Source organism: Podarcis filfolensis (genome assembly GCF_964270895.1).
Source record: "Podarcis filfolensis genome assembly, chromosome: 16".
Taxonomy (NCBI): domain Eukaryota; kingdom Metazoa; phylum Chordata; class Lepidosauria; order Squamata; family Lacertidae; genus Podarcis; species Podarcis filfolensis.
This window is the reverse complement of record NC_139620.1, coordinates 13780151-13805517: the sequence shown is the minus strand read 5'-3', so window position 1 is coordinate 13805517 and position 25367 is coordinate 13780151. Positions and strand designations below refer to the sequence as shown.

The 25367-nt window shown below is 48.5% G+C and overlaps 2 protein-coding genes across 6 annotated transcripts in view; one reads left to right on the top strand and one right to left on the bottom strand.

The window, feature by feature from the left end:
- The window catches only part of LOC310752114 (actin-related protein 2-like), a 20093-nt gene extending 12892 nt beyond the window's left edge, over nt 1–7201 (top strand). For 2 of the 3 annotated variants that reach the window (XM_083591894.1, XM_083591895.1), the window contains exons 6-9: nt 1302–1451; nt 2867–3012; nt 4349–4481; nt 4661–7201. In XM_083591894.1, coding sequence (XP_083448020.1) covers nt 1302–1451; nt 2867–3012; nt 4349–4481; nt 4661–4831 — 600 coding nt within the window. In that variant the 3' untranslated portion in view covers nt 4832–7201. The remainder of the gene's footprint in view (nt 1–1301; nt 1452–2866; nt 3013–4348; nt 4482–4660) is intronic. The other variant, XR_014542841.1, reaches the window with a different exon arrangement.
- DRAP1 (DR1 associated protein 1) lies at nt 7146–25367 on the bottom strand. Of its 3 annotated transcripts, none has more exons than XM_083591921.1 (9): nt 25273–25367; nt 17839–17900; nt 16996–17223; nt 12889–12961; nt 11993–12086; nt 10909–11028; nt 9599–9686; nt 8169–8257; nt 7146–7667 (listed from the first exon to the last, which is right to left on the bottom strand). In XM_083591921.1, the coding sequence occupies exons 3-9, from the start codon at nt 17035–17037 to the stop codon at nt 7520–7522; spliced, it is 654 nt and encodes a 217-aa protein (XP_083448047.1). In that variant the 5' UTR covers nt 17038–17223; nt 17839–17900; nt 25273–25367; the 3' UTR covers nt 7146–7519. The 3 variants fall into 3 exon arrangements, with proteins under 3 accessions (XP_083448047.1, XP_083448048.1, XP_083448046.1); XM_083591922.1 differs by having other exon boundaries at nt 17839–17874; nt 25273–25302; XM_083591920.1 differs by lacking the exons at nt 17839–17900; nt 25273–25367 and having other exon boundaries at nt 16996–17446.

Genomic DNA, 25367 nt, shown 5'->3' with positions numbered 1-25367 from the left:
AACCTCACCTCCTAATAGGAGGTGCTCCTGTTCAGAATATCAGCCCTCCAGGATTCCCCCACCGGCGTACTAATATAAGCTAGGCCATTTCACACAAACACACCACCCATCATGTTCCATTTGTAGCCAGTACTTAACATTCCACAGCTACAGACATGCTCAGTCCTCCTCCTGTTGTTTTTGAGGATGTATTTCAAAAACCTGCTTCCCCCCTGGGCCCTTGTAGGGGGGTTGGACTAGATCAGAGCTTTCTAAACTGTGTCACGCCACGTGTGTCAGCTGCAGTCTGTAGGTGTTTTGTGCGAACACTCCCAGCCCTCTGCTTGTGGCTGGAAAGGGGTTTGTTTAACCTCCAGTTTGCTAGTAAAACGGAATTACTGTGTCACAAAAACATGCACATCTAAAAAGTGTGTCGCCAACATGGAAAGTTTGGAAAACTAGAGGATCCTCATAGTTCCAACTCTTCAATTCTATATGATGCCAATTTTGTTGGCACTCACTACTATGAGTATGCTATTGGCGGGAGATGTACTGCTCTGCTGCCTCTCTGTGTGGAGGTTTTATATTTCTAGCTATCCTATATACTAATAGTGAACACAGTTCTCCAAAAGTGTGGATCTTTGTTTATCTTCATTGGAAAGTGGATCCTTCCAACCCCTCTCCCTTTTCCATTTCCCCCCATTTTTCTTTTGCAACTGGCATTTTGTGGCTATTGAACATGCCCAAATCTCACTGGGCTGGGTGGGGTGTTGTTGGTTTTTTTGGCCAGGGGTGGGGAGGTGCATTGCCTCCTTAGTTTTACTCCCCCTTCTTTCACACTGGCCTAGTTTTGTTTCTATTTCTCCTAACTTGACTAATTTAACTATAATGGAGTGTGTTACGAATTGACAGTGTCAGAGACCATTATTTCCTAAGTACAGAAACTTTTGCCTTCTTGTTATCAGCACTTTCCTTCTTGAACACCTTCCTTGCTGGAAAAAGGTTTAGAATTGTGTGTTTGTTACACAGAGGCTGTGCCTATACTTTTGTGGGGTGTGTGTATGTGCCTCCACCATCTCTCAAGAAGGCAAGTAAATACGCCCCATTTATTTATTTAGTTTCTAGGAATGTGAGATGGGCAGAGTGCTCCAGGGGTGAGTGTGTGCGCGCTTAAGAATCCTTGACAGAAGTTTTTCAGCACCTTCGCCATGAAATATTCCCAGGATGCTTTGCAAGGGGTGGGTGGAAGCCATTAGCAATGACAGCTGATACAATGCAACTGATGGTTTTGGGCTTTGCCCATTGTCTCCCTGCTTTGACAGCTCTTGTTGCTGCGTGGATATGCCTTTAACCACTCGGCTGACTTTGAGACGGTCAGGATGATGAAGGAGAAGCTGTGCTACGTCGGCTACAACATTGAGCAGGAGCAAAAGCTAGCTCAAGAGACGACCGTGCTCGTGGAGTCCTATACGGTAATTATTAGCTGAGTTATTAATTACTGTTGGCGGGATTTCTTGCCTGTCTTTCACCATAAGAGCCCTAGGATGAGTTACAAAATGTTAACTGTATAAAATATTGCAACCAGTTTAAATGAGTTAGAAGGATAGGATTGGTCCTAAAGCATATATATAACTTGGTTGTCAAAGCCCAGAGCATCTCAATGCATCTCAGCATGCTACAAAAACTGTAGAACGAGTGTGTCTGTTCGGGAGAGAATTCCACAGTTTAAGGGCTGCCCCAGGGGATGTCCCGAGCCATGCCACCCCCTGCTCTGAAATTAATAAATATAAATTTATCTATTTAAAATTTCTATACAGTGGTACTTTGGTTCTCAAACTTAATCTGTTCTGGAAGTTCGTTTGACTTCCAAAGCGTTCTAAAAACAAGGCACGCTTTCCCATAGAAAGTAATGCAAAATGGATGAATCCATTCCAGGCTTTTGAAAACAACTCCTAAAACAACAATTTAATATGAATTAACAGTCACACAATCAGTCAGTCAGTCAATCAATCAATCAATCAGTAGCTGAGCTAGGTTCCACACAGTCACAATAACAAATTAACCAAAAAAGCCGCAAAAACAAAAAGCACAAAATAAGTTGCAAAAATAAAAGCGCCAGCTCCAAATATCACCTCCATGTTGCGTGGGTGCTCGGGACTCGCCAGCCGACAGACGTCAACTTATCACTCAAAACAGAAGTGTGGCACTCAGAACGGAGCATGTTCGGCTTCCGAAAAATGTTCACAAACTGGAACGCTTACTTCCAGGTTTGTGGCGTTTGAGTTCCAATTTGTTTGACAACTAAGCTGTTCAAAAACCAAGGTACCACTGTAGTTAAAAAGTATTTCTAAACCACTTAATGTTCTAAGATCTCTAAGCGGCATATAAAATTTACAGTATAAAACCCAGTCAAAACAGTATTACAAAAGCAGGAATTCAGTAATCACAAAGTGCAATCTTAGGAATCAGGGAAAGCCCAGGCTAAAGGATGTGTTTTTACAGGAAACTTGTTCATGTAACCAGGGGTGGGAAATGCCCGTTCTCAAGTCACTGCCCTGTTGTCCGTGAGGAAAATTTCCCCAGATGATTTCAGTGACCTTACAGGTCGAATGAATGGAACGAGGAGCAGAGAAAGGGGAAGATCATGTTTGCAAAGTGATTGTGGCAGGGGCCATAAATTAGATCAGGAGTGGAAGTGGGGGCGAATGTGGCTTTTCAGGCTCCTCCATCTGGTCCTGAAGACTCTTCCCTCCATGAATGTTTTTGCCTGGCTGGAATGTGTCTTTGGTCTCTGCTCATGCCTCTTTCTTCCCCTAGCTGGAAGGCAGAGGAGGGGGCCATGCCCCACAGCCTACTAGTGTCACCCTTTCTTGTTTCGCCCCTACAGCTTCCGGATGGACGGGTGATCAAAGTCGGGGGCGAGCGCTTTGAGGCCCCTGAGGCCCTGTTCCAGCCCCATCTCATCAACGTGGAAGGAGTTGGTGTGGCTGAGCTCCTCTTCAACACCATCCAGGCAGCGGATATCGACACCCGGTGAGGGGGGCATTGCCCAGGAGGATGTGGGGGGCATCTCTAGAGGTTAACGTGGGACAGACTTTAGGAATATGTTTCTGAATTGACCCGAATGTGGGTGATGGGGCTTGTCAGCCTGGGAAGGTAGCCCATCTAAGAGAAGGAAAACTCTGATCCTAAGCCTCCACTCTCTTGAGGGACCTCTTCTGGTCCCTCAGTGTGGTGTAGTGGTTAAGAGCGGTGGACTTGTAATCTGGTGAACCGGGTTTGCTTCCCTGCTCCTCCACATGCAGCTGCTGGGTGACCTTGGGCTAGTCACACTTCTCTGAAGTCTCTCAGCCGCACTCACCTCACAGAGTGTTTGTTGTGGGGGAGGAAGGGAAAGGAGAATGTTAGCTGCTTTGAGACTCCTTCGGGTAGTGATAAAGCGGGATATCAAATCCAAACTCCTCTTCTTCTTCTGGAGAAGAAAAGGCTAAAGAGTAAATCCTACACAAATCCAGAGTGGAGTCCCTAAGACAGTCGGATGGCGCCTTGTATGCCTCCTTCCGGCAACTCCCGCAGCCAGGCTGGGGCCAAACATCTTGCTCTACTTCCTTCGGACCACATCAGAGAGGCTGAGAAGGGGGCCTTGTTGCCTGGACAGCCCAGGACCTCCATACACACTGCCCAAGCTTTGTGCCCCGGGGAGGTCACTGTGCTGCTGCTAATGCAGTGGTTTGACTTCACCCCCGGAGGCGCACTCCGTTGTCTCGAGACAGACAGCTGCCAACAACAACTTCTCATGATGTTCAGACTGTACATGTCATTGCATGTGGTAGACAAAACAGTCCCATGCATGCACTTGGGGGGAGGTATCTGTTTGGGAAAATCCTAAGAAATTCAGAAGTACAAAGGGCGGGGGGACCCTTTTGGACAAAGGTCTTAAAGGTGTGGATGGGAGAACTCCTAATAGCCCCGTGAAGGACTTAAGCATGTTTAGTAGGGACAGAATACTGACTGATTGTATGGTGGGAAAGGATATGGGCGGCTAACTGCAACCTTGAACAGGAATTTGAGTCATTTGGCAAAGAAAACAGGGAGGGGGGAAGGAATGGAATCTCCTGAGAAAGGGCATGGCTGTAAATTGGTCTCAGTGAAGAGGAGCACTCTGCAGTGCAACATTTTGCTGCAGGTCCCCACTTGTTCTCTCTATGACAGATGGGCAGAGGCGGCTTTCCTCAATCACCAGCTTGCTCTAGTGAGAAATTTCAGTGGGGACCCAGCCGGCTGTGACTGTCTCTTTCTCCCCTCTTCCTAGATATAAAAGCATTACGGTTCTCCTCTAACAACCCCCCCCCCTTTTATATTATCATAGGGCTGAGTTTTACAAACACATTGTGCTTTCTGGGGGTTCCACCATGTACCCAGGACTGCCTTCCCGCCTGGAGCGTGAGATCAAACAGCTGTACCTGGAACGGGTGCTGAAGGGGGATGTGGAAAAGTTATCGGTGAGTTGGGGGGTTTGGGGGGTGCTGTAATGGGGCATGGAGCTGCTGCCCCCTAGTGGCCTCTCCGAGGGGAGGAGGGATCTAGTCAAACTGGGGAGAGACACAACAGTGAGTGGAGGGGGCAGGTTCCTTGCTGTTTGCTTTCTTTAAACCCCCCCTTTTTTCCCTCTCTCTTCCAGAAATTCAAGATTCGCATTGAGGACCCTCCCCGCCGGAAGCACATGGTCTTCTTGGGAGGGGCAGTGCTCGCAGACATCATGAAAGACAAGGATACCTTTTGGCTGCAACGGTCTGAATATCTCGAGAAGGGGGTCCGCATCTTGGAGAAGTTGGGGGTGACTGTGCGATAGGACCCCCCCTTCTTTCCATTTCCCTTGCCCTGATGCATTCCAGCCCAATTTCTTATTCTGTTGAGCCACCACTGTGCAGGATGTGGGTGGGTCAGCGAAATAATCTTTTTTAAAACAAATATCCCGTTTGGGGAAAATAGGAGAAGCATTCCAAGCATCTAGTTATTGTCTTCCTTGCTTTCCCAAGTTCATTGTCCTCATGGAGCTTACAGGAGCAAGCCCCATCACACAGGAAAGAGCTTCTCCCCACCCACACTGGGGTGGGGGACGCACATGTTTAGGGGCCAAAGGTCAGTATTCTCCACCTCTTCCAAGTTTCATACTCCACATTATCTCCTGTGCAGCACATGCTGCAAATGTTTGCTCAGGGAAATCCATCCATTCCCATCCTCCCTTCTTTCGCTTTATTGGAAAGGAAGCAAGTGTCCAGACCTCATGGCTGTGAGATCATATGCTTAAGCATGGGACCAGGGAGAGTTTGGCAGGGTGGGGGCGGCAGCACTTGACTGCTGGCCTAAGTCTTCGCTTTCCCTCTGCTCCCTGCAAACATCTCACATCTCATTCCTTTCCCATACTGTCGTCTTTCCTCAAGTGTAGCTGAACTGCACAGCTTTGGCTTCATTACCAAGCCAGAGAATAATTATAAGGAGAAATCTATTTTACTTGTGTATTCTGAGTTTTCTAAAGACTACTCTTTCAAGTGGCTACGATTTTAGGATTGTGTAAGGGTGGTGACACCCCCCCTTCTCTCTCTCTCTCTCTCTCTCTCTCTCTCTCTCTCTCACACACACACACACACACACACACACACACACACCAGTTGTAGGCTTCAGTGATGGAACATGCACACCACAATTGTTTCTGACTTGTTTCCAGGTTCAGCAACACTCCTTTCATTGGTGAGGGTAGATCAAGGGAGGGCAGGGGGGCAGAGACAGCAATAGATCAATATTCATTATGGTGCCATGAGGGTGCTGGGTAAGGGTCTCCCATTGCTGGCCTGCAAAGCAGCTTTGCTGGTTGAGCTAGCATCCTCTAATACAGGCATGGCCAAACTTGGCCCGCCTGCTGTTTTGGGACTACAACTCCCATCATCCCTATCTAACAGGACCAGTGGTCAGGGATTATGGGAATTGTAGTCTCAAAACAGCTGGAGGGCCAAGTTTGGCCATGCCTGCTCTAATACATTGGTGCGCTGGATCCTTCTTTCTTCTCTGGGGCCCCAACATCACACCACCCATTTTCCTTTGCCCATACAAGTTGAAATCAAAACTGCTGGCAAAGGCCCTGCACTTTGCAGGCGCCAATCAGCTGGTTGCCGGAGTCTGCAAGGTGCTGTGTGTGCTTGGCTCACTGCCAGCATCAATCAGATGACTGTTGCTGCTGACAGCAAGCTCTGCTTGCAAAGGGACAATTGAGAGCTCCCCTTAAGAAATTCACTTGTTTTGTTTTTTTTTAAATTCCATGGGCTTTGGGGCGGGGAAGGAGCTCCTGTTCAGTTTATGGCCTTCGTGCTCCTATGGAAGGCATAGTTGCTCCACCAAATTTGGGGAAGGAGGGAGGCGAGTGAAATAAAGGAAGCTGCCAATTTTATCCCAAAATATTATTCCCCATCACTGCCATATCCTGCCCTTCTCTTTCTCCTCAGGCAGTCCCAAATATTTGTTTCCTAAAAGTGGGGTAGGAGGCGATGAAGAGACAACCTGGTTCACTTGGGGTTGGGACCCCCTGTTGTAGTTATAGGACAACTAAAACTTGCTTGCCAGCTTATAAATGCCCGGGCAGTTGGGCATTACCTGCCTGTTCCCTGCCCCCAACCAGAAAGGTCTCCTCTCTCTCTTTGCCAGGAGGAGACAGAGTGTTCCCCCCACTTTGCACACTCATAGAATCATAGAATAGTAGAGTTGGAAGGGACCCCTGGGGTCATCTAGTCCAACCCCCTGCAATGCAGGAATCTCAGCTAAAGCATCCCTGACAGATGGCCACCCAACCTCTCCTTAAAAACCTCCGAGGAAGGAAAGTCCACCACCTCCCGAGGGTGTCCGTTCCACTGTCAAAACAGCTCTTATTGTCAGAAATTTCCTCCTGATCTTGAGTCGGAATCTTCTTCCTTGTAACTTGATGCCATTGGTTCGAGTCCTACACTCCAGAGCAGGAGAAGACAAGATTGTTTTTGGTGTGAGGATGAATGGATGGGTCCACTCCATACTGGCCTCCCCCCCCCCCAATTTTGTTCTTTGTATCAACTTCAGGAGAAGGTACAAGAAGTCACCCTCCTAATTCTTTTGGTATTTTGTTTTGGTATTTTTTTGGGGGGGAGGGGAGGAATAAGCTTGATTTTTTAAAAAAACAAATCTGCTTTTCAAAACTGTCCATGTCTCTGGTTTTCTGTTTAGCAACAAGAACAATCAGCGAAATACCTGGTGGTGGCAACTGGGGGCATGAGATGGTGTTGGGGCACCAGGGAGTGAAGGACCACCGATGCTTATCTCAGCACTGGGGAGGGAGCAAAGTAGCAAGAGGGGCTGGGGGCAAAAGCGGGCAGAACAACAACAAAAAACACACACACATCCTGCCACAGTTTCATGTTTTTTAATAAATTTAAGAACAGCCCCGTTCAAACCCTGTTCTGTCCCTCCCCTCCCCCCCCCTCCCCAAAGTGGCAACAGCAAAAAACCAGAACTAGGGCTAGGAGTCATAATCCTCCTCGTCTTCCTGGGCTGGCGCAAGCGGCGCAGGTGGGGGCGCAACTGGCACCGTCCCCATTGGTGCAGCGACAGGCAGAGGTATTGCGGGAACCGGCGGGGAAGTGAAATGTAGATACGGTGTTGGAGCACTGCAGGGGGAGAAAAAGGGGGTCGGATTAGTGTGCAGGCCAAGGCACTTTTTCTATAGATTGGGGGTGATGAAGATGTTTTCCAGGCCTGGGGTGTGTGCCTGTGGCCCTCCAGGCGCTGTTGGACTACAACTCCCAGCATTCACAACCATTTGCCATGCTTGTTAGGACTGATGGGAGTCGGGAGCCCAGGAATATCTGGAAGGCTGCAAGTCGTCCCTGTCCCCTCTAGGCTCAGAAACAGATCAGGGTTTCTTTGGTGAGGAGAACAAATAACAGCAGCCTAGACTTTAAGCCAAGGCTGGTGCCAGGATTGAAAGGGGCCATAGCAAAGTGGCATCCGATCCCTGCCCCCAAAACACACAGACGTCAACAGTTTTGAGGCAGCTGACAACAGCACTTGAATCCCAGCTTGACGGCTAAAAGGGCAGAGCTCCCAACCACAATTCCTGACACACTGCTGGCCAAATGCAATAAGCAGGAGCACACTGAAAATATTACGTGGAGAGATGTGTGGCAGGTCGCACAGGAGGAGGGGCGATGTGGGACACTTCCTCCTCCCCGTTGCTCTCGCTGTCTTCAGAGTCGTCCTGCACAGGCCGGAGAAAAAAAGGGTCACCATGGAACGATGCTATGCTCTTGATGCCAGCCTATCATTTACTCGGAGCAACCAAGCTAGTTGGATCCTGCAGCCACATCTTTTACCCTTCTAGGCAGGCAGCTGAAATGTGTTTCCTGGGCTGCTTCCAGCCCAGCAGACCCGATTCACACTGCTGTGCAAGGACAGTGCACTGAACACAGCAGGAGCGGGGAACCTGAGACTTGGCCCCCCTAAGCCTCTCCATCCAGCCCTCAGGACCCTTCCCCCCCCCCCGGCCACACCCGGATGCCTCTTGCTTGCTTGGAAGGAGGGGAGAGGGGTTTGTATGTGCGCAGGCAAACTAGCCTACTGTACAAAGGGAAGATTCACCTCCATTGCTGGATGTGGCCCCGGGGAGGCTGCCTAGAAAGGAATGCGGCCCTTAGGCTGAAAAAAGGCCCCCCACTCCTGGGATACAACCAACATCACTGCCTCAGCCCACTGCTTGGAGGCTGGACAGTCTAAAACAACATAAGAGGGTGGAATATTGAGGAATAAACTGTGTATGTCCGATGAAGTTGGGCTGGAATCGGGGCATGGCATTGTGGGGCACTTGCCAAGGCCTCACTGCCCACCCACTGAGCCCCCTGGCTATGCTCAGCTCGCTCCTTGCGGTTGTGGCCTGCTCAGCTGCCCATGCCAAGTGTGAGTGAGCAGGGAGGCCTCAGCACAACAGCCCCTGCCTGCCTGCCTTGCTGCCGCCTCCTGGGCAGTGTGGCCTGGCAGGCCCAGAGGGGAAGCATACGGGCCGTGAGCACAGTGGCAAGCGGGGGGAGGCCACAACTTCACCCCCCTGTGAAGAATCACCGCTGAGATGAGGCAAGGGTGGCTCCAAAAAAGTTAGCCATCTATAGATAGCAGAAAGGGAAGGGGCCGAAGCAAGAGGGTGGTTTTTCCAAGCAAAACCACCAGGGGGAAAGAAGATGAACAGCAGCCGCTTAGGGTTTCTGTTCACACAAACAGAAACCGAAAGTGGGTCAAGAGACTGTACATGGGCATCCACCAAGGGGGATGACGATACAGTTGATCCCCCTCCCTGGATGACCTGCTTCGTCCTCTCTGTGGTTTACTCCACCCGGAAAAATTCCTGCGGGCGCCCATACGGCCCGCATTTTTCTGTGGTTCTTCAGGATTTCATTTAAAGGAGGGAGGGAGGCGGGATGAGAAAAGAAAGAGAAAGGAGGAGGGAAAACAGGGTCAGATGGTTAATTAACTTTTTAAAAAGTGTTTCTGGACTGCAATTAGAAGAGGGTTTCAGTTTCTGAAGACACTCAAAACCACGCCAGCCCACCTCTTGCTCCGAGTCTGTGCCCGACTGCTTCGGATCCCGTCCTTTGCCTGGGCCGCCGTTCTTTCGCCCAGTGCCAGGTTTCCGGCCCCTGAACCAGAGAGGAAAAGAAAGTGGAGACAGGTGTGCGGAAGAGGCCTCCAGGTTAGGCTATGCAATGTGTTGTTCATGGGGCTGCCCCTGAAGACCATTTGGAAACCGGGGCTCAATTGCTGGCTTTGACCTTTACCGCCTTGCAAAGCTCAGGACCCCTATCTCTAAAGGCTGCCTTCCACTATATAAACCTCCTGAACCCTGAGATCATGTCTGCCATTGCCCTTCTCTGCATCCCATCTTTGAAGGAGTTCCAGAGAGTGGCAAGAAGAGAAAGGGGCCTTTTCTGTGGTAGCTCCGCACCTCTAGCAAGCTCTCCCCAAGGAGGTCTGCCTGGCACCAACCTTGCCAGGCCAAGACATTTTTGTTTTCCTGGCCATTTGGGCAGCACCAATGATGGGATGTGTTGTTGTTTTTTGCTTTGACTACATTTTGAATATAATGATGCATTTTTATTCATTACTGCACCTCACTCGTCCTGTAAATTGCTTCAGGGATTTTTGCTGGGGGAGTGATTCATATAATTAAATACACCAAAAGCAAGCCTCCCCAGGAAAAGTCTCCACTTTCACCAGGCAGACACAAACAGCGGCTCAAAAACTGATGCTCTGCCACTTGGCTACGGCCCAACACATGTCATGTGTAGCCACTGAGAGCTGAAATTCCTGGTTCTAGTCTTAGCTCAGCCAGACTGGTCTCTTGACAAGGCTGGGGACGCTGCGGTCCTCTGGAGGTGTGTTTACTTAATCTCCCGCCATCCCTGGTTGGGGGGTTGATGGGAGTTTGAGCTCAACAATATCTGGAGGGCCTCCGATTCCCCATCCTCAGCCTCCCACTCACAATTTAACAAGGACAATACTAGCCAACTTGCAGGATGGTTGCAAAGGTTCCTGAAGCAGAAGCAAGCAAGTATTCATATTATGGGAAAAACCTCCCCATCTCCCTCCTTTAGCAAAGATCAGATTAGGGGAGAGGGACAGAACTTCCTCCAGTGTCTCCCATCCCACCCATTATGAAGGAGGTTATCTTAGGCCAGATCAGATTATTCATCCATCTAGCCCCATACTGTCTACTCTGTCTTGCAGAGGCTGTCCAGGGTCTGAGGCTGAGAAGGATCTTAGCCATCTCCTGCCAAATGGCCATTTTTGGGAAAGTGGAGAGATGCAATCGGGGATTGAACCTGGGACCTTATGCTACGGGGGCTTCCCCTCCCTTCCTACCTCCTGGAAACTTTCTCCCCCTCCATGAGGTTATCCTCCGCGTCTCCTTGCATATCTGGCACGGAGGCAACAAGGTCCTTCAGGAAGTCAAACTGTTGCTCCAGCTCTATGCATTGTTTCCTGCAAAACCAGATGACAGGCTTAGATGGGAAATCCAGACACAGCTGATGCAGTGGCAAAACTTCTGTTTAAAATCAGGGGGATGGGGAGACAAGTTTCTAGCCCTCATGGTTTCAAATAAAGGTTACTAGATTTGTGAAGGCAGGCAGCTAGCTGCCTTCAACTTCGTGGGACTGTTGATGTTTCTCCAATGGGCCAGGGACCACCAGTGGGTCTTAAGTCTACTTTCAAGGGTGCTTCAGGGCCACAGCTCACACAGTGCTTCCTCACTCTTCCATTGTGGCCTCTGACTTTTGGGAGGAGCAATGCCAGCAAACCTGTATGCTTGGTAAAGGTGGGTGGGAAAGAGAAATAAAGAGAAAGAGGCAGGGGAGGGAAGGAAGGTCTCACTCCTCTGAAAGGAAGAAGCCAGAGGAGGTACTGAAGGAAATCAGAAAGAAAGAAAGTTAATTTTTTTAAAGTAAATGAAACAAAAAGGAATATGATAACAGTCTAAAGCTGCTGCAGAAGGAAGAAGTGAGTGTAAAAGGAGTGGGCAGAAGGAATGAGAGAAACTGGGAAGTTTGGAGGGGGGAATTAGATACATGTATGAAAGAAAAAGACGAAATAACAGGAGGTAAGTAAGTAAAAAATACTTTTGAGAGGCATGGTTGGGGGAAATAAACAGTTTAAAATGAAAACACTTTCTGCACTTCAAGCCAAAGCATTTGAAGCTCAACAAATTCTGCCTGATACGGGGAGGCTGAACTGCAATACTTCCACAGTCAATGCCTGTGCTTACTTTGAGGAAAGCTGAACTGGGGAACTCCTTGCCACAAGGAATATACACATTTCCAAAACGGGATTAAAAACCAAGGAGAGACGATGTCAGTAATTGCCAGCTGATTGCACCAACTCTGCCTCCATCCGCCACCCTTTCATGACTGGCTCTGCCCCTGCACCTTGATGTGCAGCCGGTACTCACAAGTGCGATGTGGTCATGGTCTTGGCGTTCCTGGACTGCGTCACGTGACAGGCCTTCTTCAGTAGCGATTCTAGAAAGAGCTCCAGCGCCCGAGCTTGGGGAGACCTACAGTTAAGGGATGCTGTGAAGGGAGCCACCCCCCCAACCCCCTGACAATGTGCAGAGAGTGCAAAGCCTCACACAGGAGGCTGCCTGAGGTCAGATTTGTCCATCCAGTCCTAGGGAACTTGTCAGGCCCCCCAAATATAGTGGGACAACAGCTTCATCCTCATCCCTGAGCACGGGCCATCCTGCCTGGGGCTGACTAGCAGCAGGTCCCTGCTGGGGAAAAAATTCACATATTGCATCCAATATGCCCCTTTGGTTTTAGATAGTACATGAGTAGATGAGTCTAAAATGCCTGGGATGCAAATTTTCACAGCCCTCTAGCGGCAATGGTGGCTCATTTACCAGAAGTAATTTATTCAGTGTTAGCTCTGGAAGTGTATTCACTATTCCAGGGGTCAGCAAACTTTTTCAGCAGGGGGCCGGACTATATTTTGAAAAAAAAATATGAACGAATTCCTATGCCCCACAAATAACCCAGAGATGCATTTTAAATAAAAGGACAAATTCTACCCATGTAAAAACACACAGATTCCCGGGCCTCATTTAGAAGGTGATTGGGCCAGATCAGGCCCCAGGGCCTTAGTTTGCCTATCCATGCACTATTCTGACCAAACTATGCCTCCTAGAGCAAAATATATGTAGGAGGCTTAGTTTGGTCGGAATCGAATTCCTACAGGTTCCTCAAGCCATCTCCTTGGGGCAAGACACATTACCCCACTTGGCCTCCTTGCACTTCTCCCCAAGGCTTGGTGGGCGGGCAGATCCAGGCAATGTGACGAAAAGGATACAGATAATCACAGGAACAGCCGCTGCCACCTTGCCAATCTCCTCGTCAGTCTGCATTATCTTCTTGATTCGAGCCTTTTTAAAAACAAAAAATGGAGAATGGAAGAGGGTATTAAAACGGAACCCTGGCTTCTCAGATTTCAGCTGGACTTAGCCAAACATCCTGTAAGATCTAGAAATTTTGTTTCCTGAGTTTGAAAAAATTCAACTTAGCTGGTCACAAAGCTGAATCACATCCCTGGTAGTCACCACATTTTACATGCCTGTGGAATCACAGAATACAACCCCCATCTCCAACCACTCGATAATAACCAGGGCCTTGAACTGGCGCCTTGGAAACTAGCTGGAAGACCAAATTTGACACACTGTACTTCACCCCTATTAACAAGGGAATGCGGCTGTGTGCATGCCATCCACTGGCCACAGTGGGTGCCTCACTTCCCAACAGGGGTAAACGACAGAGGGCATCAGTGCCACCGGTTTGCCAGCTAGCTCCCAAGTCTAGTTCAAGGTGCTGGTTATAATCACTGCAGAGTTGACGTTTGAACTGGAGGCTTTCTGCTTAGGTGGAGCAACCACTCATTGGGTGGCCCTAGAAGCAAACACTAGGAAACACTTTAGAAATTGAAGAGGTAATCCTGGAACTCAACCTCAGCCCAGGGGATCATCTATTTTGGAAGCCCAATGGTCCAACTCTGTAGACCACAGAGTAAAAAAACAACAACCCAACAACAAAACCTCCAAGGGCTCCTCTGAGCACATGCAGAGTGCATCCCCCCCCAGATAACTATTCAGTGACTTGGACTGGGTGACCAAGGCTCAGCATCTCTCCTAAGCACTAAACCAGGGAAGGGGAACCTATTGCCCTCTAGACTGATGGGAGCTGGGGCGGCCATGGATTTCCCCAGCCCTGCACTAAAGCCTTCCCCTGAGCCCTGCCTTGGCACCTGGGGTGCAGCAGGGAGCTGCCAGTGAACAACCAACTTGGGTAAAAAGACACACTGCTCTCGGGAAGCTAGCTTTTCAGCATCGCACCCAGGTTGTCCCATGGGTTGGCAGGAAGGACTGTGCTGCTGGGCTTGCTGAAGGACAGCCCTCAGGCACCCTTGTCTGCCAGAGTCAAGAAAGGCTAGGATCCACTGCAGGGCAAGAGAGTGGGGCACCTGGGGCATTGCGATGCTTGAAGTGGAAATGCCCAGCCTAGCTTCATGGGGGTTGGGTGGAGTGACCCATAGTTCAGCGCCAGAACACAGGATTTGCATGCAAACTCAGTCTTCAGCATCTCCAGATCAGTGTAGACCAGGAGTGAGGAATGCTTTTTAGGCAGAAGGCCAGAATCCCTTGTGGACAAGTTTCTGGAAGGGGGAGGACCAGAGGCAAAAAGCAGATAGAACTCCTGCCTTTGAGGAGCAGGCTGCATTCCAACATGCCAAATTCACACACACAACGCACCCTCCACCCAGGCTAGCAAGAGGCCTTATCTCAGTCAAGGACATTTCTCAGCCGAGCCAAGACAAAACACTCAGGGAAGGCAGGGAGGAAGGCCAGTATGGGGTGTGGCCTGGGGAGCAGATACTGTCAACTGAGAGTCCCAAGGTCCCGGCTGAACATCTTAGAGAGCCCCATCTGCTCCCCAGCATGAGGTTCCCCATCTCTGGTTTATATTGGGCTAGGTGGACTAGTGGTCTGGCTCTAAGGCAGATTCAGGCAGGTAGCCGTGTTGGTCTGACACAGTCGAAATAAATTTAAAAATTGTCCAATAGCACCTTAGAGACCAACTAAGTTTGTTCTGGGTATAAGCTGAAGTGTGCATGTCTAAGGCAGTTTCCTATGTGAATTAGCTGTTTATCCAGAATCATGAGGGCAGAAGTCTTGTTTCTGTTTTAGGGTGCAAGAACACATGATTTACATGAAGAAGGTCCCAGATCTCCAGGTAAACCCCATAACCTCCAGTTAAAAAGGATCAGGCAGCAATTGATGGGAAAGACGCTGGCCAGCCTGAAATTTCAGACCGAGGAAGAGGATTGATGGGAGTTGGAATTTACCAACATCTGCAAAGTCATGCGCTTCTCAACCCTAAGGAAAGCCCAATCCTATGCATTTGTGCTCCGAAGTAAATCTCATGGGTTTTACAACTCTCATGCTTGTACAAGTCAAAGGATAGCAGGACATGTTCCAGGAGAGGCTCACATGTGTCCCTCCAGATTTTTAAAATTTTAATTTAACTAAAAAAATTAATTGAAATATAAAATCTTACATTCAGCTAGGAAAATTAAACCAAATTGTTTTTCAAATGACAAAGCAGAATAAAGTAAAAATTAAAATTAAAATACATAATCATATTCATGTTATTATGTATTTTGTGTTTTTTATATTGCAATTTTAAGTTGTGAACCGCCAATAATAATAATAATAAACACTGTCCCAAAAGGCAGTAAAAAGATAAAACAGCCAATGTTGTAATAATGTCCTATACAAATGTATCATGAGACCATCCATGCTTGGAATACATGTGGGTGATCAGCAGTCTCTTGATCACTCAATCACAAAAAGGTTTTTGGGACCAAGGAAGGAAGGAAGGAAGGAAGGAAGGAAGGAAGGAAGGAAGGAAGGAAGGAAGGATGAGAGGTTTTATAAAATCATGAAAGGTGCAAAGAGACAAAAATAATCTGTCTTGCTCCAAACACAGGAACCCAGGTTTTCCACCAAAATTGTCCAGCAGCAGCACTTTGGACAGAGAAAAGAAAATACACCTCCTCTTCAGAAAGCCCTTCTACAAAAGAGGCACCCACCAAGTAGCCTTACTATAAGACCTCAGGTTGGCCCAGGACCCAACAATCAACATTAGCAAATAGCAGAGGAAATAAACTCAGACTTATTCCATGCCAGGAGAGGGAAACCTGCTTCCCTCCAGGTGTTGCTGGACCACGGACCAATGGGGGCTGCAGTCCAACAACAGTTCTGGAACTAGTGGCCATGCAGATGTGGGCAGACTCCAACTCCCATCAGCCCCAGCCAGCATGGTCAATGTTCAGGGACAATGGGAGTTGTAGTCCCAACAACTTCTGGAGGGTCATGGATTCCTCAGGAGCCAGATTGTATCTTGCAAAGGCCACAGAGAGCAGAGGGCACATCTTCCACAGGGGCTACAAAAGCCAATTTCCATTGGGGAGGGGGCTTGTCTATCAGGTCAGGGAACCAGTTCCTGTTCAGTTGTTGTTGCACGACACCTTCCGTCATCCCTGACGGATGGGACCACACTGGCTCTGGCCGATGAGAACTGAAATCAAGCAACATCTGGAGGTGCATCAAGCTTCTTCGAAGGAGGGTTTTGTTTTGTATTTTATTGGAAAGCGGGCTACACTCACTGAATTGCTAAAGCAGAAAACCTCCCCTATGGGTTTTCTCTTCTGTGCGGAGGGATCAGCTGCCTGTGTGTTCGGGGTTACATTTTATTCCCTGGGGCAGGAAGGCAGTGGGGGTGGGGGACGCAGGCTTGTGTGTCTATAGGAGTGAGGAACTTTTGGCCTTCCAGATGTTGCAGAATTATGACTCCCAGCAGCCAATGGCCAGGGGGTGATGGGAGTTGTAGTTCAGCAACATCTGGAAGGCCAAAGCTTCCCCATACCAGGTCTATTCTAATAAACAGCAAAAATAAGGGGTTCTTAAGACTTCTATAGGCAAGCAGGCACGAGTGTCTTTTAGGGAGGGGTCTGTATTACCTGCTTTCTTTTCTTTCACCCCCCCTTTCCACATCTTGCTTGAAGCATATGGGAGGTACGGGGGGGGCAAGTAAAAGGGAAGTAATTCATTTGCCGCCGTGATTAATTTATTTAGGCAGCCACCCTAGCCGTGTCTACGCAGCAGTTTCAATGGGGTCCCCCCCCCCGAGCTTCAGCGGGCTTAAGATCGCAGCCTCAAACTCTCTGGGGATTCTGCAGCGGCCGGGGTGGGGTGGGGAGGAGGGTGGCAGTCCGAGAAGCAGCCCCGGCACTTTTTGCTCCCTTCCTCCGGGGCAAGAGGGGCTCCGCTGCTGCGGGCCGGGCTTTGGTGCAAGCTCTACCCCGGGGTAAGGCAGGCGAGGGGAGGGCAGCCGCGGGGGATCTCACCGGAGGAAAGCGCGCATTGTACTTCTTCTTCTTGCTCGGCATCTCCTCTCCTCTTCCTCCTTCTCCTTCTCCCTCCTCCTTCTCCTGCTGCCGGGCCTGCAGCGAGCGAAGAGCCGGATCAGGATCACCTCGGAAGGAGCCGCCTCGCCCGACCCGGCCAAGCAGCCTCCGCCGCCGCTGCCGCTTCCTCCTCCTCCTCGCCGCCCGCCGCGCGGGTCCTAACGCCGCCTGGATCGAGGCGGAAAGGCATGAATGGGCGCTCCTTCCCCCGAGAGCGCGAGGCCCATTCATAAAAACAAACCATCAGTAGACACACATCCTGCGGTGCCCGCGGAACAGAAGGAGCAAAAGGGCAGCAAAGGCTGGCTTGCCTGCCACGTCAAGGAACTAGCGCACAAAGCGGGAGCCCCCAGCCCACCCGCAAAGGCGGAGATGGGGGAACCTGGGACTCTGCACAGGTCTTTTGCCTGCAAACTCCCATCAACCCCGCCGGCCAGCAGGGCCAATGGTCGGGGGTGGGTGGGAGTAGCGGGGCGGGGTAACCACTTCTGGAAGGCCTCCACCCCCTAGACTCGAGTTCAAAGTTAGGTAAGCAGGAGACTCCCTCCGCCGCCCCCCAAAGTAGAAGCTCGAAGGGGGACGGAGAGGGAGCTTCTGAGCCACATGCACGCACGACTCGTTTCATAGGAGCATGGGGACCACGAGGGTCATCTAGGCCACCCCCCTGCAATGCAGGAATCTTTTTGCCCAGCGTGGGGCTCCAACCCACGACCCTGGTCTTAAGAGTCTCATGCTATCCCGCTTCGAAGTAGTTTGCCATTTAAGGGGCTTAATCATGCTTACTTGAGAAGGGAGTCCCACTGTGTCCAACGAGGATGACTGTCAAGTAAATGTTCATAAAATAGCTGCCCAAAGATGAAAGAAAAAAGAAAGAAAGAAAGAAAGGGCAACAACTATGATGTAACAATCAAATGATAGCAGCAATTAAAAAAATTCATTTGAGTACAAGACAGCTGCCATTAACAGATAGATAAATTGTTATAAGGCTGCAATCCTTCTGCACAGGCTTACCCGTAAATAAGTTCTTTACTTGTTAAAGCACAATCTTTCTGTATTCCCAGAAAGAAGTCCCACTGGGTTCAATGGGCCTTGTTCCCAGGTAAGTGGGCATTAGATCAGCCTTATGTTATAAAGGCTTGCCTGAAAAGTATATTTATTTTAAAATTTTGAATTAATTTCTGCCCTGCTTTTCAATCCAAAAGGAAAACCAAAGGCAGCTTCCTTTGATATGTGAAAAGTACAATGATAAAAAGTATTGTCCAAAAGCACGAGGCAGCTTGCAGAAAATAAGCAGCTTTTGGTTGGTTCCTGCCTGGATGGGGAACCCTTGTACGCCACCTTAGGTTCCACAATGGAGAAATGACAGAATATATATGTAGAAGAAAACAAGTTTAATAACATGGGGCAGCTTCCATCGCCTTCAATACACAGGATTGCTCTGTTGTTTCCATTCCAACAACAGTGTCATTAGCTGGGTTGAAACACTTATGACAAACTTATAAGGTATGTCACAGTGTTAGTGCAGTGAGAGAGACAGCTTGCCTACAATGAATGCCCTGGTATCTTCAGGAATTGATCTGAGATCTGATGTAAAGACTTTCTGACCTACGGGTTACCAAGTTTCCTGAGTGGCAGTGTTGGGGAAATCTAGACTGTTGGATACTGAGCTTAAAACCAGTTTCAGATGTACTGTGTACTCAATTCATTCTGCGCCCAAAGTAGCAAAAACCATTTTTCCTGCATGATTTGTGTACTGTACATAAACAATTTAAAGGTGTGATCCTAAGCTTGCCATTTCTGATCCAGCAAACCACCCCCTTGCCCCCCCCCCCAAAAACAGGCCTCTGTGAACAATCAAAGCTTTCCAGCTTGTTTCCTTATATACAAGCTTTTTACTTAAAAAAAAGAAGCTGAGGAATGCCACTTTGGACCTGTATGCCAGCTCTGCTCACTTGTAGCGCAGACTGAACAAAACAGTAGACTGCTTATTCATTTGTCAGATGAGACTTGCCAGTTAGTTTTGATGCTAAATTTCCCCCTTTTCCTGCAAAATAAAAGTAGCAGCTGTATTTCAGAAAGAACAGAGAAATGCAGGGTTTTAGCCCTGTTGTGATAGGGGAACAGCACGCCCTTCCCAAGGGCTGAAGTCAGGAGTTGGCAACATCTAGCACCTGCCAGTGCCTGAGGGGAGGGGACAATGCTGTTCCTGCTGCTCCTGCTTCCATTGCCATCCATTCACTTCCAAAGTGGGGGCAGTGAGGGGCAGCAAAGCAATAGGAGCAAGCAGAAGGAAAAGCAACTGCAATGGTTTGATCACTATCTGCCATCTTTCTCTGGGCCACAAAGGGAACTGGACCCCGATGCAAGAGGCTGAGAGCAAGCGGGCAATTTCAAGGCGGAGGAGGGCACTGAGGAGCCCCAAACCTAAACCAAGAACTCAATCAACCAACCATTCATACAAAAGAAGGGCGGGGGGAGTAGTAGCAGGAATGAAACATGACTTTAGTTTTTTAAAACACTGCGCCACAAATGCAAATACAGCCCGTAGTTAGTATCCCTATATTGATGGTGAGGTGGCAGTGGCTTTGGCTGAGCTGCCAGCTACAATGGCTATGTTCTGCCTCCACCATGTAGAAAGTATGCCACCGATTTTGAATACCATTTGCTGGGAGTCAGAAGTGGGGAGAGTTGCTGTTGCATTCAGATCCTGCTTGGAGGCTTCCCAGAGGTATCTAGATTGCCACAGTGAGAACAGGATGATGGGCTAGACAGGCCACTTTTATATTCTTATGAGGGGATTCCAAAGTAACCCTGTGGTTGTCCTTTTTAAACATTTGGGCATGTGTGTGAGAGCGGCTCTAAGTGACAGCCATGTGGCCCTGTTTGCCCCGTTACCCCAGGCTTTTAGAGCCTGTGGCTTACATCTGCCCTGCAATGTTGTCATCTTTATATTGCAGTAGTGTGTGTGGCTGAGAAGCTCAGAATGCAGTGCAGCCCAATGCTTCCATCCTTAAATTATTTTATTTAAGGAATTTACACCCCACCCTCCAATAACATTCCCAGTTCTTCCCAGTGGCTGAAAGTGAGGCTTACAACAGCCCTGCAATGATATTATCCTCGCATCGCGGGTACTTGTGTGGGTGGGTGATGTTTCAGGAGAGCACTGCCAGGTCCCCGCACTGCAGCTGGGCGGGCTGGGGAGCCGTGGTTATACCATGAAGGGCTGCGATGCCAACGGAGCTCTTAACATCACATCCGACGTCAAACTAAACTGGTTTTCCGCTTTATTCCCCAGTGTAAACTACGAAGGGATTTCAACGTAGCTGCGCCTAGAGAGATAGGGACCCACCTCTCAACAAAACTCAAAACACTTAGGCGCAATCCGGAAGAAAGCGGGGGGGGGACCAGCCCTTCTGCGTCACTTCCGGTATAAAATGGAATCTGCTGGGATGCTGGATGCAACAATCCTATACACGACTGTGACATGTTTGGGAAAGTCTTGCTCTTAAGTTTCGCTCCTGCACACAATACTGCACAAACAGTACTAAGACATTCACTCACCAGTTCAGCTCACATTGAGTTCAGGAAAACATTGTACCTGACTTGTTCTTAATGCATAGTTGACCACATCTACGGATGAATGCTATATCAATCACTAGTAAAAGTTTAATAAGGAGGTCTTCATGCCTGTGTAATTCTGTGTTCCCTTTCCCACCCTGTAATCCATTGGTGATTAATGTAACCTTTGCTTTGTACTTGTGTTAACCAATCAGCAATAAGCACATATGTGGCAATGCTGTAATACTCAATAAAAGAGGCTCCTTGAGACTTGCTCAAGAGATGCCTCCCAGATGACACTCGCTACCTGTCTGTCGTTATTTCAACCCAACATCTGGTGACCCCGACGTGCCAGATCCCTCACGCAGCCAAACCCCTGTACTTCACTCGACTGGAAAAGTCTCAGCGCGCTACTTCGTGAGTATGGGGGGGGAATTGACTAAATTCCAAAAAGAGCATGCCAAGGAGCTACTCTATCTCGTTAGACAGCGGGTGGCGGGTGTTCATATTTCTTTAAAAGAAATTGAACAGTTGCTATGTGAGATTGCTTGCCAATGCCCTTCCTATCCAGAAACTGGTTCTTTGGAAGTAGAAACTTGGCAAAAGATCGGAAAAACCCTTTTTGCAGAACCGAGGGCTCCGATTCATTGTCTGCTTACTTGGCAGAAGTGTGCAGACGCCGTCGCTAAATTAGGACCTCAGGCATCTCCGACGGCACCTGCTCTTTTGTCAGTTGCAGGCAATCCCCCACCTTACCCCAAGATTTTACCCCCATTGCAACCTTGCCAGCCCCTCCCTTCGTCTCAGCCCACATCCTCCCTCCCTCCTTCCACCCCTCCTTCGCCTGCTTCAGCCCCTGCTTGCTCCACAGGAGCTGTGCGTGCCGCGCTTTCTTTAGCTAGGCAGAAAGGGCTCCTGTCCTTGGAGGAAGAGTCTGAATGGGCTGGGGAAATGCCATCTGCTTTCCCTATCTCCTATACCAACCAAGGAACTGCTCAACAACAGGTGTTGTACGAGACACTTCCTTATTCTGTTATGAGGGAACTAAGGAGAGCCATTACTGATTCTGGTTTAAAATCCTCCTATGTGATAGGGATGCTGGAGGGGATAGCAAGCGGTTACACAATGCTACCCCAAGATTGGAAAGATTTGATGCGCATGCTTTTATCTCCAGCGCAATATGTAGTTTTTGAAAGTGAATTTAAGCATAATGCAGCAGCCCTGGCTGATCCGCAGCATACAGCCAATCAACTCTTTGGCGCTGGTCCGTATGATAATATAACAGCCCAGGCGACACTAACACCTTTGCATTTTAGTCGCACCGCGACCTGCGTGCAACGCGCCTTTCGGAAAGTCCCTGTCTCAGGGCAACCACTGAGCTCCTTTGTTAATATTAAGCAACAACATTCAGAGCCCTACCATCAATTTATAGATAGGTTGAAAGAATCAGTCACTAGGCAGGTCGATAACACTACAGCCCAAAATGAATTGATGAAAAAATTGGCTTTTGAAAATGCAAACACCGACTGCAAAAAGGCATTGCAGTCAGTTATACATCGCCCTAAATATGACCTGGCCGATATGATTCAAACTTGTGCTGAAATTGGAAGCCAGAGTCATGCGATGTCCTTGCTTGCCGGTGCCATCCAAGCTGGCAATAAGCCAACAGGCAATTGCTTCAACTGCAAGCGCCCAGGTCATTTTGCCAAACAATGCAGAGCCCCTGGTGGAGGAGCAAATAGGAATGGTGATGGCAGTAAGGCTAAACCTTCCAAAAAATGCCCAAAATGTGGTAAAGGCTATCATTGGGCAAATCAGTGCCGGAGTTCGGGAAACTCCATGGTGGCCCCACTCTCGGGCCAGGACAAATAGAGAGGAAAACAGAAATAGACAGCCCTTTGCTGTCAGTTTCTGCTATTGAAAATTTTCCTAAGGAAACACCTTCTGATTTCACCATTGATTTAATTAATCAGGAAACCAAAGACGCTGTTTTACCTGGTGAAATCGTGCTCATGCCCACCCAATTGGCAGGCCCATTACCTCCTAAGGTCACAGGCTTGATTTTACCCAAATTCTCTGCAGCCAAAGAAGGAATCATGGTTATTCCGGGAGTCCTAGATCCTGACTATGTGGGCACAATCATGGTTCAACTTTGGAGCCATCTGCCCATGCAGTTAAAAAAGGGTGAGTCTTGGGCACATTTGGTAGTGCTCCCTTCTCATCCTACTGCTTCTATTATGGATACTAATTTGCACCAGCTCTCTCCTCTCTCTCCACAGCTATTAGCTGTAATCCAGAGGATCGGTGAACAGAAACTTCTTCGTAAGTACAAAATCAATGGCAAAGTTCTGGAAGGCTTGATTGACACAGGCGCAGACATTTCTGTCATATCTAGTACTTGCTGGGACCCCACGTGGCCCCTTGAGTCTGCCTCTGCAGTTTGGGGTGTGGGTGGACCTCAAACCTCTTCTAAAAGCGTACAGTGGCTGCCTGTTTCTCTGCCTGATAGCTCTGAAACCATTGCATACATCCAGCCCTGTGTGCTGAAAATCCACCTCAATCTGTGGGGCAGAGATTTGCTACAACAATTGCAAGCTACCATTCAATTTAATGAGTAAGCTTGCACTCCCCCATACTATGTGAATCAAGCCCTCCAGCCTTTCCGTTTTCAGTGGCCAAATAAAATCACTCTCACTTCAAGACCCCAAAATGATTCTCTTCGCACCCTTGGTTATTCTGGTTACCATAACTGGGGTAACCAAGTTCGCCGACGCCCATCTCTAGCCATTGATTTGTTGACCCCATACGTGGCCTCTTTCAATATCACTTGCGCCCGTATGGTCAATTGCACAAAGCCCAACTGTGTGACAATGGGCAAGGATAATTTTAACTGCTCTGATTATGTAAATATTTCCTACGTATATAAATATACAGAGCTGCCTGAAGGCTGGTTCTGGTTGTGTCCAGGCTACACATTCAATTATATTCCAGCAAATATTAGCCATGGCACACCTTGCTGTTTAAGCCGTTTGTCTATCATATTACCCAAGAAGCATCATTTATCCCACTCTCGATATCGACGCTCTGTGGAATTGACTAATGATTGTGATGATTCTGTTTCTCTCCCTAGCAGATCTGAATATATTTCTCTAGCCGTCTCTCTTTTAGGAGTCCCTGGATTGGCTGTACGGAATAGCAGGAATATTAACTCTTTAGCTTGCTCTGCAGCAAAAGCCTTGAATTCTACTTCACAAGCTCTTCATCTTCTGAGTAAAGAACAGAGTGAATTGCGTCATGGACTCTTACGGAATCGCGCTGCAATAGATTATTTGCTAATGCTTCATCATTATGGTTGTGAACAAGTGAATGATATGTGTTGCTTTAATATTACGGACAATTCCAAGGCTATTCAAAAGCAAATTTCTCATTTGCAAAATCTCACACATCACATCAAACAGGACGTTGGACTTTCTGGCCTCTGGGATTCGTTTACCCAGTGGCTCACCGGCTGGTTACCAAATATGAATTGGCTTCGCAATCTTTTTCAATATGCTATTATCATAATATGTATATTAATTTTGCTATGTTGTTTCATCCAGTGCATCCCTGGTCTCATACGCCTTTGGTCCCAGTGTTTTTCTCCTCATCAGCCACCCAATAAAATTATTGCCGCCTACTTTGCGAAATGGCAGCACCAACAGTAAACATTAGGGGAGATGTGGGCAGAATTATCTCGGGCATGCGCTGGCAAACCACGTATCCCGAGGTATTTTTTGTCCCATTCACCCTGAATTCAGTAACAACATCGGTGGGCAGAATTATTTTGGGCATGCGCTGGCAAACCACGTATCCCGAAGTACTTTTGTCCCACTCACCATTAAATAAATAAAGAAAGGGGGAGATGCTGGGATGCTGGATGCAACAATCCTATACACGACTGTGACATGTTTGGGAAAGTCTTGCTCTTAAGTTTCGCTCCTGCACACAATACTGCACAAACAGTACTAAGACATTCACTCACCAGTTCAGCTCACATTGAGTTCAGGAAAACATTGTACCTGACTTGTTCTTAATGCATAGTTGACCACATCTACGGATGAATGCTATATCAATCACTAGTAAAAGTTTAATAAGGAGGTCTTCATGCCTGTGTAATTCTGTGTTCCCTTTCCCACCCTGTAATCCATTGGTGATTAATGTAACCTTTGCTTTGTACTTGTGTTAACCAATCAGCAATAAGCACATATGTGGCAATGCTGTAATACTCAATAAAAGAGGCTCCTTGAGACTTGCTCAAGAGATGCCTCCCAGATGACACTCGCTACCTGTCTGTCGTTATTTCAACCCAACAGGAATCCTCCGCGCGCGATACACACACAAACACCCCGCCCTCTTAACAGCCTGAGCACATTTTAGAGGGGGGCTGTTGCTCCATAGAGAAGCCAACTGCTAGACCGGCACCACTCCGGACGCCCATAGGAAACAATGCCCAACATGGCGGGTTGCCATTTGTGAGAGGAGATGTGTTTTAAACCCACCCCCGTGCCCTCAGATATTTTAGGTTTGGGACGAAGAGATAATAATCCTCAAATACTGGGAAGCGCAAAAAAAGAAGCCCCTTTTTTTTCGGAAGATAGCAAAAAACTTTGGTTCCCTTACCTCACTTCCCTTACCTCAGTTCCCCGGCACTTCCTGTCCCCCCTCCAATGCATTCCCCACATAACTTCCGGGCTGTGCCGCGCGCCGGGCCGCCT